Source organism: Arachis hypogaea, chromosome 15 (assembly GCF_003086295.3).
Source record: "Arachis hypogaea cultivar Tifrunner chromosome 15, arahy.Tifrunner.gnm2.J5K5, whole genome shotgun sequence".
In the NCBI taxonomy this organism is placed as follows: Eukaryota; Viridiplantae; Streptophyta; class Magnoliopsida; order Fabales; family Fabaceae; genus Arachis; species Arachis hypogaea.
This window is the reverse complement of record NC_092050.1, coordinates 32,745,678-32,758,920: the sequence shown is the minus strand read 5'-3', so window position 1 is coordinate 32,758,920 and position 13,243 is coordinate 32,745,678. Positions and strand designations below refer to the sequence as shown.

The 13,243-nt window shown below is 34.2% G+C and overlaps 1 protein-coding gene across 2 annotated transcripts; it reads right to left on the bottom strand.

Moving 5' to 3' along the window:
* Positions 1–5,003: 5,003 nt before the first annotated feature.
* Positions 5,004–9,183, bottom strand: LOC112750146 (uncharacterized). Of its 2 annotated transcripts, none has more exons than XM_025798716.3 (10): positions 8,918–9,183; positions 8,477–8,789; positions 7,992–8,075; positions 7,507–7,890; positions 7,244–7,379; positions 6,925–7,087; positions 6,695–6,823; positions 6,218–6,412; positions 5,472–5,594; positions 5,004–5,207 (listed from the first exon to the last, which is right to left on the bottom strand). In XM_025798716.3, exons 2-10 carry the CDS (start codon positions 8,694–8,696, stop codon positions 5,100–5,102), a joined length of 1,542 nt encoding a protein of 513 aa, XP_025654501.1. In that variant the 5' UTR covers positions 8,697–8,789; positions 8,918–9,183; the 3' UTR covers positions 5,004–5,099. The 2 variants fall into 2 exon arrangements, with proteins under 2 accessions (XP_025654501.1, XP_025654502.1); XM_025798717.3 differs by having other exon boundaries at positions 8,477–8,733.
* Positions 9,184–13,243: the final 4,060 nt, after the last annotated feature.

The following is a 13,243-nucleotide window of genomic DNA, read 5'->3' as shown; positions in this document are numbered from 1 at the left end:
AATGCGTTTATCTCAAGTCTCAACTAGTGTATTAGGATTTAGGACATGTATAATAATTAGGACATAACTATTGATTCGCTTTTTTTTTTCTTGATTAAATACGGAGTAAACAATCAAAATAGTTCTCAAAAATTTATATTATTGATAAAAATAATTCTAAAGGATGCTAATAATAATAAATTTTTGAAAAAATAAAAAATGTGACAAAAAAATTAGATATTAAATATATATTCTAAAAAAAATTTTAAAAAATTAGATTTTGATGTATTTTTTTACAAGTATTATTAAAAAAATAAAATATTTTTATTTTTAAAATTTGATAATTTTTTGTCAAGTGAAGTTTTAAAAAAAAATAATTATGAATGACCAAATTCTTTTGAAAAATAAAAAAAAAGTCTAAGTTAAATTTTGTTTTAATTTTTTTTTGTCTGTCTTCTAAATATTTATTTAAATATTTTTACAAAAATTTAAATTAAATAAATATATGACTTATAACTTAATTAAGAGATTTTAAGTTCAAATCTTAAAAATAGTAAAATAAAATACTTTTTAATGAATTATGTATTTATTTATAACAAAAAATATCTGAAGAAAAAAAGTGAGATACTGATTCATCTCATTCAGTGATAGGAAGATTTTGGAAAGAGAAGAGCAGATGATTGAAAAAAAAGGGCATGGGACCTAGCAGTAGAATTTGGAGCAGTGTAATGCGATGAAGATGACAACATTATGGCGATTCTACAAGAACAGAACGAAGCGCTTGCCCAAAAGAGGAGGTTGGCTAAGCAGAAAGAAAAGGCACGAAGGTGCAGACCGAAAAAGCTCAAAAAGGTATGTACTAAAGAATTAAAATAATTTTTAGCTCTTGGAATGTAAGGGGATTAGGGGGATTGGTAAGTTGAGTATGGTTAAAGAGCTGAAAACAAAACATAAGCTGAATATGTTAGGTTTGGTTGAATCTAAAATGCCAGTTATGACTAAGTTTGATGTAATACGTATTTGGGGGAGCGATGCTGTAGGGTGGGAGTATGTAGGCTCGGAAGGCTCGTCCAGGGGGCTGGTGTTAATGTGGGATATTATGATGTTTAAAATGAATAATTGCTACAAAGGGGAGAGATGGTTATGTGTTGAAGGAGTCCTACTGAAAAATGATTTTCCTTGTGCTTTCTGCTTGGTATATGGTGCTCATAATAGAATAGAAAAACTTGTTGTGTGGGAAGAACTGAGCTTTATAGTTGGTGTATGCCAAATACCGATATGCTATATGGGTGACTTCAATGAGGTTATACAGGTTGAGGAGAGGAAAGGACATGATAGGTTAACAGGGTGTGCAGAAGACTTCAGGTATTGGGTACAAGATATGCAGCTAGTGGACCTATCGTTGCAGGATCGTAAGTTTACCTGGTTCAGAGGCCGCTCATGCAGTCGCATTGATAGAGTCCTAGTGAGTATATAATAGATGGAGGAGTTTCCGGAGATTCGGCTAAAAGGGAGACCAAGAGACCTGTCAGATCACTGCCCAATTATAGTGGAAGATACCATATCCAGAGGTGGACCACGACCCTTTCGTAGCTTAGATTCCTGGTTTACACATGACGGGTTTCTAAGGATGGTTAGGGAATAATGGAGGAATCTCGGTGAGGCACGGTTCACAGATAAACTGAAGGCTTTAACAGTACCTCTGAAAAGATGGCACAGAGACAATTTTGGGGACATGGATAAGAAGATTCAGCGCTTTGAGGAAGAAATCAGGAAGATAGACGAGTTGGCAGGAAATGGAGTTTATGATGATACAGTGGAGGCTAGACGGAAGGCACTAGTAAGCTGTTGCAAGCAGTGGTATGTCAGAAAAGAGATACACTGGAAGCAGATGTCGCGATCCAGGCATGCGAAAGATATGGATAAGAACACTAGGTACTTCCATAATTTGGCATCGGCAAGAAGGAGGAACAATAGAATTGATGCCCTGCTAATTCATGGTAGGTTGATAAGAAATCAAGCTCGGATCAAAATTGCTATCAAAGATTTCTATAAAGATCTATATCACCAGGAGAGATCACCGGTAGTGGGTTTTAGGGACGGGCTGGTAAATCGGATTGAGGAAGAAGATTCGATAGCTCTGGAGAGAATACCAACAATGGAGGAGATTAAAGAAGCCGTCTGGGATTGTGAATCATCCAAGGCTCAAGGCTCCGGGGAGTGATGGGTATAACATAAATTTTATCAAGAAGTGTTGGGATGAGATTGGTGTGGAGTTCACAACAGCTGTTCTGGATTTCTTTCGATCGTCACGGTTACCTTCTGAGGCCAATATTACTTGGGTGGCCCTAGCACCTAAGTTTACCGGAGCTAAGGAGATCAAGGACCTTCAGCCGATTAGCATGGTTGGTTGTGTATATAAAGTAATTTCCAAAGTAATGGTTAGAAGGATGAGATCAGTCATGCCAGGTTTAGTAGGGGAGACCCAAAGCGCATTTGTGAAAGGGCGGAAAATCCATGATGGTGCTCTTATTGCATGCAAAACAGTGCACTGGTTAAAAAGTAGAAAGAAGAAAGCGGCAATTATCAAATTAGATTTCCAGAAACTTATGACCGGGTAAAATGGTGTTTTGTGGATATTGTGCTGCAGAAAATAGGTTTCGGTTGGAAATGGAGGACATGAGTGAAGGAGTGTATTGGCACAGCGTCTATGTCAATCTTGGTAAATAGCTCACTATCTAAACCTTTTAAGATGGAGAGAGGTTTGAGACAAGGTGATCCATTATCTCCATTCTTGTTTGTTCTGGTTGTAGATGTGCTGCATAGGATGGTAGGGGAGGCAGTCAGAAATAAACGTATTTTGCCGCTGCTGATTGCTAAGGACAATATAGAGTTATCACATTTACAATTCGCAGATGACACTATATTGTTCTGTCCACCAGAGGAGGAGACCATTAGGAACTATGCCAGGTTGCTAAGGTGCTTTGAGATGATGTCAGGGTTGACTATTAACTTTGATAAATCAAGTTTAATTCCAATAAATTGCAAACAGCAGTGGACCTCCGACATGTGCAGCTACTTGGGTTGTAAGGAGGCCAGTCTTCCAGTAAGATATCTTGGTATTTCTTTAGGAGCAAACCCAAGACTAGTCAGGACTTGAAAATTAATTATTGACAAAGTGGAGGAGAAGCTCAGCTTGTGGAAGGCAAAACTACTCAATAAGGCGGGTAAGCTTGTCCTTATTAAATCTGTGTTAAATAGCTTGCCGGTGTACTACTTGAGTCTGTATAAGATGCCGAAGGCAGTGTCAGACAAGTTGATATCGTTGCAGAGGAGATTCCTATGGAGCAAGGAGGAAGGTAGGAATGGATTGGTGTTAGTTAAGTGGGAGTTAGTTCAAACCCCTAAAAAGGCGGGTGGGTTGGGGGTGGGTGATGCAGTAATTAGAAATACTGCACTTCTTTTCAAGTGGTGGTGGCAGTTCTCAAAAGAGGAGTGTCCATTATGGAAGAAGGTCGTGTGTTCTTGCTATGACCTGAACCCCAATGTGATGTTAACGGCTCAGACTCTACCGACTAGAGGGGTCAATGGAAGGATATCTGTCAGCTGCAGATTAGGGATACTGATGTGAGAGATAAGATGATTGCGGGGTTATCTATGGAGGTGGGTGACGGAAGGAGGACTAGATTCTGGGAGGATGTCTGGCTACAAAGTGGCTCGCTAAATATGAGTTTTCCGAGGCTTTTCTCTATTTCAAACCAAAAAGGATCTGTTATAGGGGATTGTGGGTTTTGGGATGGGCTAGAGTGGATCTGGAACTTTCAGTGGAGGCGAGAGTTATACTAATTGGAGTTAGAATTAGTGGATCAATTACATGAAGCTTTGAGGCCTATTAAAATAGCACATGATAAGCAAGACAGAGTTGTGTGAAAATTTGACAAGGAAGTTATTTTTTCAACTAACTCATTTGTGCAGGTAATGCAGTCAGAGTCCCTCCCGGAGGAAATTACCAGCTACAGCTTTACCAGAACCATTTGGAAAGGTTTGGTTCCGCCACGAGTGGAGTTATTTATTTAGTTTACTTTGATAGGGAGAGTGAATACCAAAGAAAGATTGCATAGACTGGGAATTGTTGAACATGGTGATAATATATGCGTACTGTGTAAAAAAGACGTTGAATATATACATCACTTGTTTCTGGGTTGTGAATTTACTTGGCAGGTGTGGTGTTGATGGCTATCTGACTTTGGGAGATTGTGGTATATTCCGGGCTCCCTAAAGGAACACTTTGAGAGCTGGACAGGTGTTGCTAGAAGGAAAGGAGACCGCAACAAGTGGCTCATATGCTTCTTTTCTGTTATTTGGAACATTTGGCTAGAAAGGAACCGGCGGATCTTTAATAACATGGAAGGAGATGCAGAAGAGGTGTTCCATAAAACTGTAATCTGTTATAGAGAATGGTGTAGTTTGGATCCCTTTTGTTGTTGATGGCAATGCCAGAAATAACACTAGGGACATGTTTATTTTCTTGTCTTTACAGGTTTCTTGTTTGTTCGTTTTTTCCGCTCCACTGACTGTGTTGAGCTTCTTTGTTAAAAAAAAATTAATATTGTTTTATCTTTATTTCTGTGCCACAATAATTATATTACTTATTTATTCCTTCTCAAAATAACTATCTTTTTTATTTAGGTTTATTGAGATTATCTAAATATATTAATTTTTTGATGAACTTAAAAAAAAATTATTTTGAGAATGAAAAGATATATATAGAAAATGAGTAATGAATTGAGAGTTATGGACCCTCCATGTTCTTGACTTAAGTAGGCAAAGGTAGGACCATGTTTATTGTTTTTGGTGGCAGTGTGAGCCCTCCTTTGAGGCTGGCTTTGGCCACAATATGACATAATAGTAGCCATCAAATCATAACACACACGCTCTTGTTGCCTCCATTATTTGCATTATATGTGACAAGATGTCCCAACCTCTAAAATCAAAACACACACGCCATAGAAACAAATAACACATCTTCAAATGACCAATTATTATTAATCATTAATCATATTAAATAATAATAATAATACTAAGGATTTACAAAATGCTCTTTTCTAATGTTGTTGTAGTTAGAGGGGATCTTGAGTTAGTCCCAATTGATGGTAATTCATGTAGTCAATGCCGTTTAATCTAACACAACATAAAACTTGCTCTGGCAATTCCTCTGCTTTGTTCCCCTGTTTTACATCAACCAAATATTAATATAAAGATAAAGAGCTAAAACATCATAATTATCTCATGATATAATCCATTCAAAATGATGACTGATTTGCCGACAAATTAACCTTAATTAATTAAAGGCAAAACAGTAGTTTACTATGACGAGAATAAAACATCATAAACTTTTAGGTGTGTGAAAAAAACTCACTTTTGAGTAAAAAAAATATCTTTTTAGGGCCAAAATAGAGGTTTACTAAGAAAAATTAAGATAAAGGACTTGCCTGAATTGTGAGACCAACATCTAAAGTGCAGATTTTTAATCTGTCCAAGAAAGCTTCAAAGCCTTTCCTAGAGATATAACTAAATCTATGCATATCCAAATCAATCTCAAAGTAATTCTCTCCCTACAAAACAAAAATGCAAAATATTGGTCAGTGAATTAAAGCAATAGTATAGTATAAAGTAAAGTACTAACATGTGAACATCACTAGTATTCATTTATAACGAAATGACACCACTATTAAATTGCGGGTCCAAACATGATTTAAAAAAAATAAATAAAAAAAAGGCACCATAAAGAAATCCATAAAGATGGAGCTAAATTGTACTATGCAAATCAACAAGGGGAAGGAGCCCACAGATAAACTTTGAATTTCACCATTTCACTTTCCCTAAGTCTTTATTTCATCATGATATGCATTTTGTTTTTTTCTTGGATTCATCATCATTGAAGAGATCAGAGACATTCATGGCGACATTTACTCTTCAATGGGACATCAAATCCTCTATGCAGATCCATGAATTTTATAGAAAAGTTGAGTGATTTTCACAAGCCATAATCATCTTCAACAAGTTACTTCTTCCATAAAGTGATGATGTACCAATATGATATCAATGCATTTAACTTAAAAGTTTGGTTTTGATATCATCCATCATCATTCATTCAAGTGTTTTATATTCATCAAGCCGAAATATTACTGAAGAGTACATTAACATTATATTATAATAACAAGTGAATGGAACTTACTGAGTAAAACTCATGCTGGGGTCGCGAAAGAACCGGTTTTTCGTTGTAGGCATGCATAAGCTTCCTTTCTGCTGCACTCAAATGAAGGTCTTCGAGGTTGACGACACGGCCTAATATCTTCAACCTTTCCCGGAACGGTGCGATTGTATCGACAGGAAAACCCTTCACCTTTTCAACTTCATCATCCATCAGCTTCTGTAGGAAGAGAAGACAATAAGACATAGACAAATGGCATTTTCCATCAGCAACTAAAGAAATTTTCAGTAACATGAAGTGACAGAATTGAAGGACAATAATGGAACTAAAGAGGATACTAAAACACAAGGGAAATTTTTTACCAATAACTTTACCAATATTAATCCTTCTGAGGGTTAAAAATTACTTTTACCAAAATTACTTTACCCCATTGAAGAAATTTTAGCAGGATGTATTAGGACTAATGAGAAATAATACTGACACAGAAATGGTGAATCTTACTCTGATGCTTTCTTGAAGATGCAGAGGAAGTTCCTTTGAGTAACCTTCGGAAAGTTTAAAGTACAACACAAAACTCATTCCATCCCCATCAGTTTCACCTTGAAAAAGTGTGGCAGGGTAGAGTGGAATCTAAAAACCACAAAACAAAAATTACAACAATTTTTTTTTTGGCAATGTGCATCAATCTGTTAAAATGGTAAAAAGGGTAATTGAACAAATAATTGGAGTACCTGCACATTTACAACAAGAATTGGTGGCAATTTCCCAGAGGAACTAATAAAAGGAAGTTCCACAAATCGAGCTATATGGTCCACCTTCCGTGGCGATAAGAATACGTCTACGCCAAATGGGTAATACGCAGAATAGTTTGGAGCAAAGTCCTTCTTCTTGTCCCTCCCATAAAGAAAAACACAGGCAAATCAGACATTGGTATGTAAGTGTAAAAAACATCACAGTAAGAAATGTACTTATTCAAATTGTTTGTGCATTTTGGTTTTTATGTCTGTTCAACTTTCAAACAAATTATCAACAACATAGTACTCATCTTACTTAAAATAGTTTACTCCCCGAACTTTAAAAGTGCTTGGATCAATGTGTGACCAACAATCAAGCATTTTCTTATCGATTGGACAAAAGGGTACTTGAGATCCTGCAATTGGTCTTTGTAAAAGAGTCTTTGTCGACACTGAAAAGGAAACACGTTGAACTAAAATTATTCACTGCAATGATATAAGATGAATTATCATAATAGATTAACTAGATGAAACTTGCAATGACAAAAGATCATGCTTCTTTTGAGAATTTCAACTCACATAGAGTAGCATTTCCATGTCCTTCCTTCCATTTAAAGGAGAGTTTCATAGGAGCCTTCTTCCTTGCACTAGGAGGACTAGAACTCGAAGATCTTCGTTTCTCGATAGAAGGCACGGTAGAAGCTAGACACGGCAAACAATTGTTTGGAAGGATTCCACAATTGTCCAAAATCCCTTCTTCCTTGTTGGAGTTTGCATCCACCGAGGAAATTTCATCGACGAACACGGGTTCATTCGCATCGACTATGTTTCCGTCGGATTTACTTTGATGATCAGTTGCATCTACACTAGAAAAACGTTGAACGTCTGAAGTTCTTGCAGCCTCAGAGATACTTGCAGTTGAAACTCTATGGTTGGCATCATTTCCATTCAAAGATAACAAATCTGCATATTAAAATGCCGCTTATGAGATTTCCACTTTCTCCAATAGCATTGCTTCTAATACAAAGATACTTTTATTTGAATGAATGTAACAAAAATCATACCATCAGGAACACTCTGGTAATCGTCATCGCAGTCGGAGTCAAATACCACATTTGAATCAAACCATGCCTCCTCAATACTTCCACCTGCCACAGATTACAGTTCCAATAACACATGAGTAACCATGAATGAAGGCCATTACAAAATCAAGCATGTTTATGAGAAAAATAACAACTATGAATTAGCTGCAAATTAATATGAGTTTAATTAGGACACTGAAACATCAATATAGCAACAATTACTCCAAATTTCAATTCCAATTTCTCCATCAATGCATTCTTAGTCCAAAAGTTGAAACTTCTCATAGAAATATTGGCATTGCTTTCAAATATTGATAATTGCTTAGGCTTATCTTTTGCTTTTACTTGAGAATTCACAAAGATTAAAACCATTCAAGCATATCCCAAAATGGATTACCAAAAAAAAAATGGAAAAATACCCTTACAAAGAAGAAGAAGAATCATTTCACAAAAAAAAAAAGGAAAACCTTGGAAAGTGGGGTTGGCAAAGGAACTAGTTGGTGGTGGAAGGTCAAGAACGTTATTATCCAATGATGATGATCCCTTGTACAATTTAGAAGAAACTCTTCTTCTAATTCCACCACCACCACTCCTTCTACTCCTCTTTCTTTGTTGCTTATTCCTCTTTGAAGAAGAGCTCAATCTCCCTCCAACACACCTTTGTGGAGCTGAAACACAAGCTCCCATGGTGCTTCTTCTTCTTCTTCCCTTGATCCTTTATTCACTACCTCCACCACCACAACACAACAACAACAACCATCACCATCCCACAACAAAGCACTGTCACATACAACCACAATGATAATAATAGTAATAACAAAAACAGAAGAAGAAAAATATAATTCTAAGAAAATAAAAATAAAAATAAATATATTTATATATGGTTGAGGTTGAGGAGTTTAAGCTACCGTTTGCTTTGGCTTGTTGAAGTTACAAGAAAGTCTTCAACGATTTTGGCTTTGGCCCCAATCATCATGCCTTGTGAAATCAATAAATAAAGCCACCCCAGAAAAAAAAAAATAATTGAAAAAGAAGAAACGAATAAAAAAGTGGTCAAATTTTCCATCTGGGGATGGATGTTGTTTATAATATTTCAAGGAAGAAAAAAGAAAATATCTAAAAACGAGGAACACAAAAAATAAAAATAAAAATAAAAGTTTGAGTAAACAGTGACGGCAGTTGTGTTGTAGTTGGCAGAAGCTTAAGGCGCCAAAGGGTCCCACCTAGAAACGGGTTCTCTTGACACGTGGGCAGATCTGATTGGCTGAACGTGTGGAAGAGAGATGGCAGAGATTTTGGACCAATTTCTACGTTGTTACTTGTTATATAGATCACATTAAATCTTTTCATTTATATATGTGTATGTTATAAATACGTTATATTCTCTTTTTTATAAATATACTTGATATATAAATTAAGAATTTGTTAATTTAAATAATTAATATTATGGAGAAAATTTTTGAATGATAAGATGCAATTATTTGTGTGTTGGTGGTTTCTGTAGGTTTTGGCATTTATGTGACGTGGTTTCACACACTCACGTAAAGCCAGGGTTGAGTATATGCTAGTGTTTATAGGGTTTGCGTTTTTTAAGTACATTTTATACATTCATAACAGTACCATTTTTGTCAAAATTATGATATGGGGTCCCCTCCCCACACCCCCTTCGATTTTAATGATGCATCGTGCACTGTTAGACTCAGATATTGCAGCACGTTTAGATCTCCGTCAATCAAAAGGCCTACTACTTTTTTTTTTTCTTTACACTGAATTGCTTTTAAACTTATATAATGTTAAATTTTGTGGTTAATTTTTTTATGTGAAAAAAAATATTAGTGTTTTTATTGAAAATGAGATTATTTAGTATAATTACAGATGATTAGCAGGGTGCATGTTGATACGTGTTAAGCTGCAACAATAGTATTGACGTTTTTTGTACATCTATAATATTATAATATATTTCAAATATCAATATTCAATCAAAACATATCTTTATCTCCAGTCATATTAAAAATAATTTTTAAAATTTTTTGTATTTGATTAGTTTATTTATATATTATCAGTCAATTTAAATTAATTTAATAGTTAATTTATTAATCTATTTAAATAATTATTAGAAATTTATTCAAATTCTCTTTATATATATAATAATTTATTGAGCAACGACAAATTACTAAATAATGTGAATTAATTTTTAGTCCATCGAAGGGAGGGATATTATAAAAAAAAATTTATATACTATTAGTATACAAATATTTATTTATCTATGGCATGCCATCAAAATGTTTGACTAAATTATTTTATTATTATTGTAAAAGAAAATCTTATTTCTACTACTGTTTAATAATACTGTTTTGTGATATATAAGTCGTTTGGGGTAGAATAATAGTGAAGTTTGAAAAATTAAATTCAACCTTTAATGATGTGATTGTGAATAATAACAATAATAATAATAATAATAATAATAATAATAATAATATGCAGAAATGAAACCAAATTTGATATTTAAAAATCGCAATATATTTATTGTAAAGCATTAATTGATGTACTTCAAAATAAAATTCAGTTAAATACTGGATTTTCTAAACATTTTATTAGGTAGAAGAAAACAAAAGGGTAAAGATATTGTCATCAGTCATCACTCATCACTCATCACTCATCACAAATAAAAAGTGTTGCAAAAGAGAGGTTAATAATTACATACAAATAGAAAAATGTTATTCATTCTTTAAAATATCATTCTTTAAATAATATTTAAATTTAATTATTTAATTATAATATTTTTTAATTATTAATTTTTTAATTTTTTTAAAAGCTATATCCATTGGGTTAAAAAATTTTAATATGAAAGTAAAATAAGTGATATACTTTAACATGGGAAGTTTTGGTGTTTTTTAAAATTGTGGGAGTACACAAATCGGACCCTCCGATTTATGTTTTAAAAAGTGAAAAAAATTCAGAGTACACAAATCGGAGGGTCTGATTTGTTAAAAAAATTGAAAAAACTCAGAGTACATAAATCGGACCATGCAAGTTGTTTGATTTTAAAATTTTGCTTAAGAAATCGCATGGTCCGACTTGTGGTTGGGTAAATATGAATTTCGGAAGCTAAAAAACGGACCCTCCAAGTTGTTTGTTGTTGTCAATTTTTTCACAAAATTGAATATCCAACGCAACTTGGACCCTCCGAGTTGTTCTACTGACACCACATGACTATGAAACACCTGTATTCCCCATGTTTGAGTTCAACACTACTTTTACTTCCATATTCAAATTAAAAAGCGATATCCATTGAGATTTAGTTTAACTTTCCTTAATTCTTTTTTATTTTTTAATTTTTTATATTATTAAACTCCTATTAGTTATTTTATCTTAAAAAGGTTAAAAACACATTTGTTTAGAAAAAAAAAATCCCAAACCAATAAAGTATTGTTAAGTTTAATGACACTAATTCTAATAGTCAACAAAACTTTTTTTTCCAAAGATAAATGTTATTTTATTAATATAAAATAAAAGTGTTTCCATAAGGAAGTACAAAAGAATTGGGTATTCCCATTTATCACCAACTGTGACCGAAAGACTAAGAGCTTAAAGAAGAGTAAAGTAAGAGTAAATAAAATTAGCAGCATCTATCAGGTATGGCTCACGAGTTCACGCACTAAATTGCTGGCTTCTTTCACTATCTTTGGTGCCGGGCTTATTACCTTCTCAAAAACACACCGATTCCTCGCTTTCCAAGTGCTCCAACACAGCGCCGCTATGAGAGGGTCTTTTGTCTACCGTCGAATTGAGCCGCTACCCAGGATAAGACTCGTTGCCACCAATTGAAAAAGGTCTCTTCTTCTCTCATCCATAGGTCAGGGGTTATTAAGCTTAGACTCTATATTATTGAGGACATGGGGCATTGGAACAAAGCATGAGAAATTGATTCAGCCTTCAACATGCATCTTGGACAAGTGGCAGGAGTGGATGCGAATCGGCTGTGAACTTGTTGCAACACCGGAAGCTTTTCATGAAGACTTTTCCATAGAAAAATCTTAATTTTATGTGGTAATTTCAACTCCTAAATGCTATTCCAGACTCTGTTGTGTATGTTCTGGGGCCTCAATGAAGTAGGAGAATGAAAGAATCCATAAGCAATTTTGTATCCTGACTCAACTTCATATATACCAGATTTTGTCTAGCACCAATTAACTTCATCCTCCTCCTCTGTTGGTTTGATTGAAAAAATTTTATTGTATATATCAACTGAAAAAATCGACTCAATCAGATTTCTATTCCAACTTCTATCAGGATTTAGTAACGCACTAACGTAATACACTTGCAGATTTGGCGGGATTGTGAATGCATTTTGAGGGACATTAAGGGGCACTGGTGGTGGAAGCCAGGGGTCATGGAAGATGCGAACATTAGTGCCAGAGCCTATTTTCCATAACAAGCCTTTCTCGATCACCTTGCGCCCTTCAAGAATACTTCTCCAGCCCCACGACGGTACACTTCCTATCTCTGCATGTAGAAAATCTGTATATCTAAAATATTTAGCTTTGAGCATTCTTGATAGAGTAGAATTAAGGTATTTCATTAGACGCCAACATTGCTTGCCCAATAAAGCCAAATTTTGCACCCTTAAGTCCTTGATCCCCAGCCCTCCATCTTTCTTTGGTCTCGTCATTGTGTCCCATTTAATCCAAACCATTCTTCATTCTGCGCATTTTTGACCCCACCAAACCCTTCAATAGCGTGTGCCTACCACCCGATGACAATAGACTTCTTTTTCAACCCATAATTCTCTTCTGAACAATAGTCAACAAAATTTGAAAGGCAAAGACAATAAAATAAAATAAAAAAATGAGAAAATAGACAATTAATTCTACAACTGTCACATTTATTCTTCAACGATGTTTATTTTAAAAATAAATACTTATTTGTAATTTTTAGTGGTGTTCTTTAAAAAAGTGATTTAATTTACGGTATAATTTTTAAACTATATTCAAGACACATCTAAAATAATAAATAATCAATAAAATATTTTTAAAATACATCCGAAAATAAAATACGTATAATATAAATTTTTTGGTAAAATTAAGTAAACACATCTAAAATAATAAATAATAAATTAAATATTTCGTAAAAACACATCCAAAATTATCAAAAATCACAAAAAGATTGATACTATCAAGTGTAAATATAACCGTTACTATATTTATTTAGCTATAATAGCTTCTCTCAAATAC

What these genes read in the sequence shown, in the direction of transcription:
- LOC112750146 (XM_025798716.3), bottom strand. Translation starts at nt 8,696, where the DNA reads ATGGGAGCTTGTGTTTCAGCTCCACAAAGGTGTGTTGGAGGGAGATTG. An exon ending in TGCCAACCCCACTTTCCAAG is followed by an intron (nt 8,076 to 8,476) that starts GTTTTCCTTTTT and finishes AATCTGTGGCAG; the next exon opens with GTGGAAGTATTGAGGAGGCA. An exon ending in ATGTTGGTCTCACAATTCAG is followed by an intron (nt 5,208 to 5,471) that starts GCAAGTCCTTTA and finishes GATGTAAAACAG; the next exon opens with GGGAACAAAGCAGAGGAATT.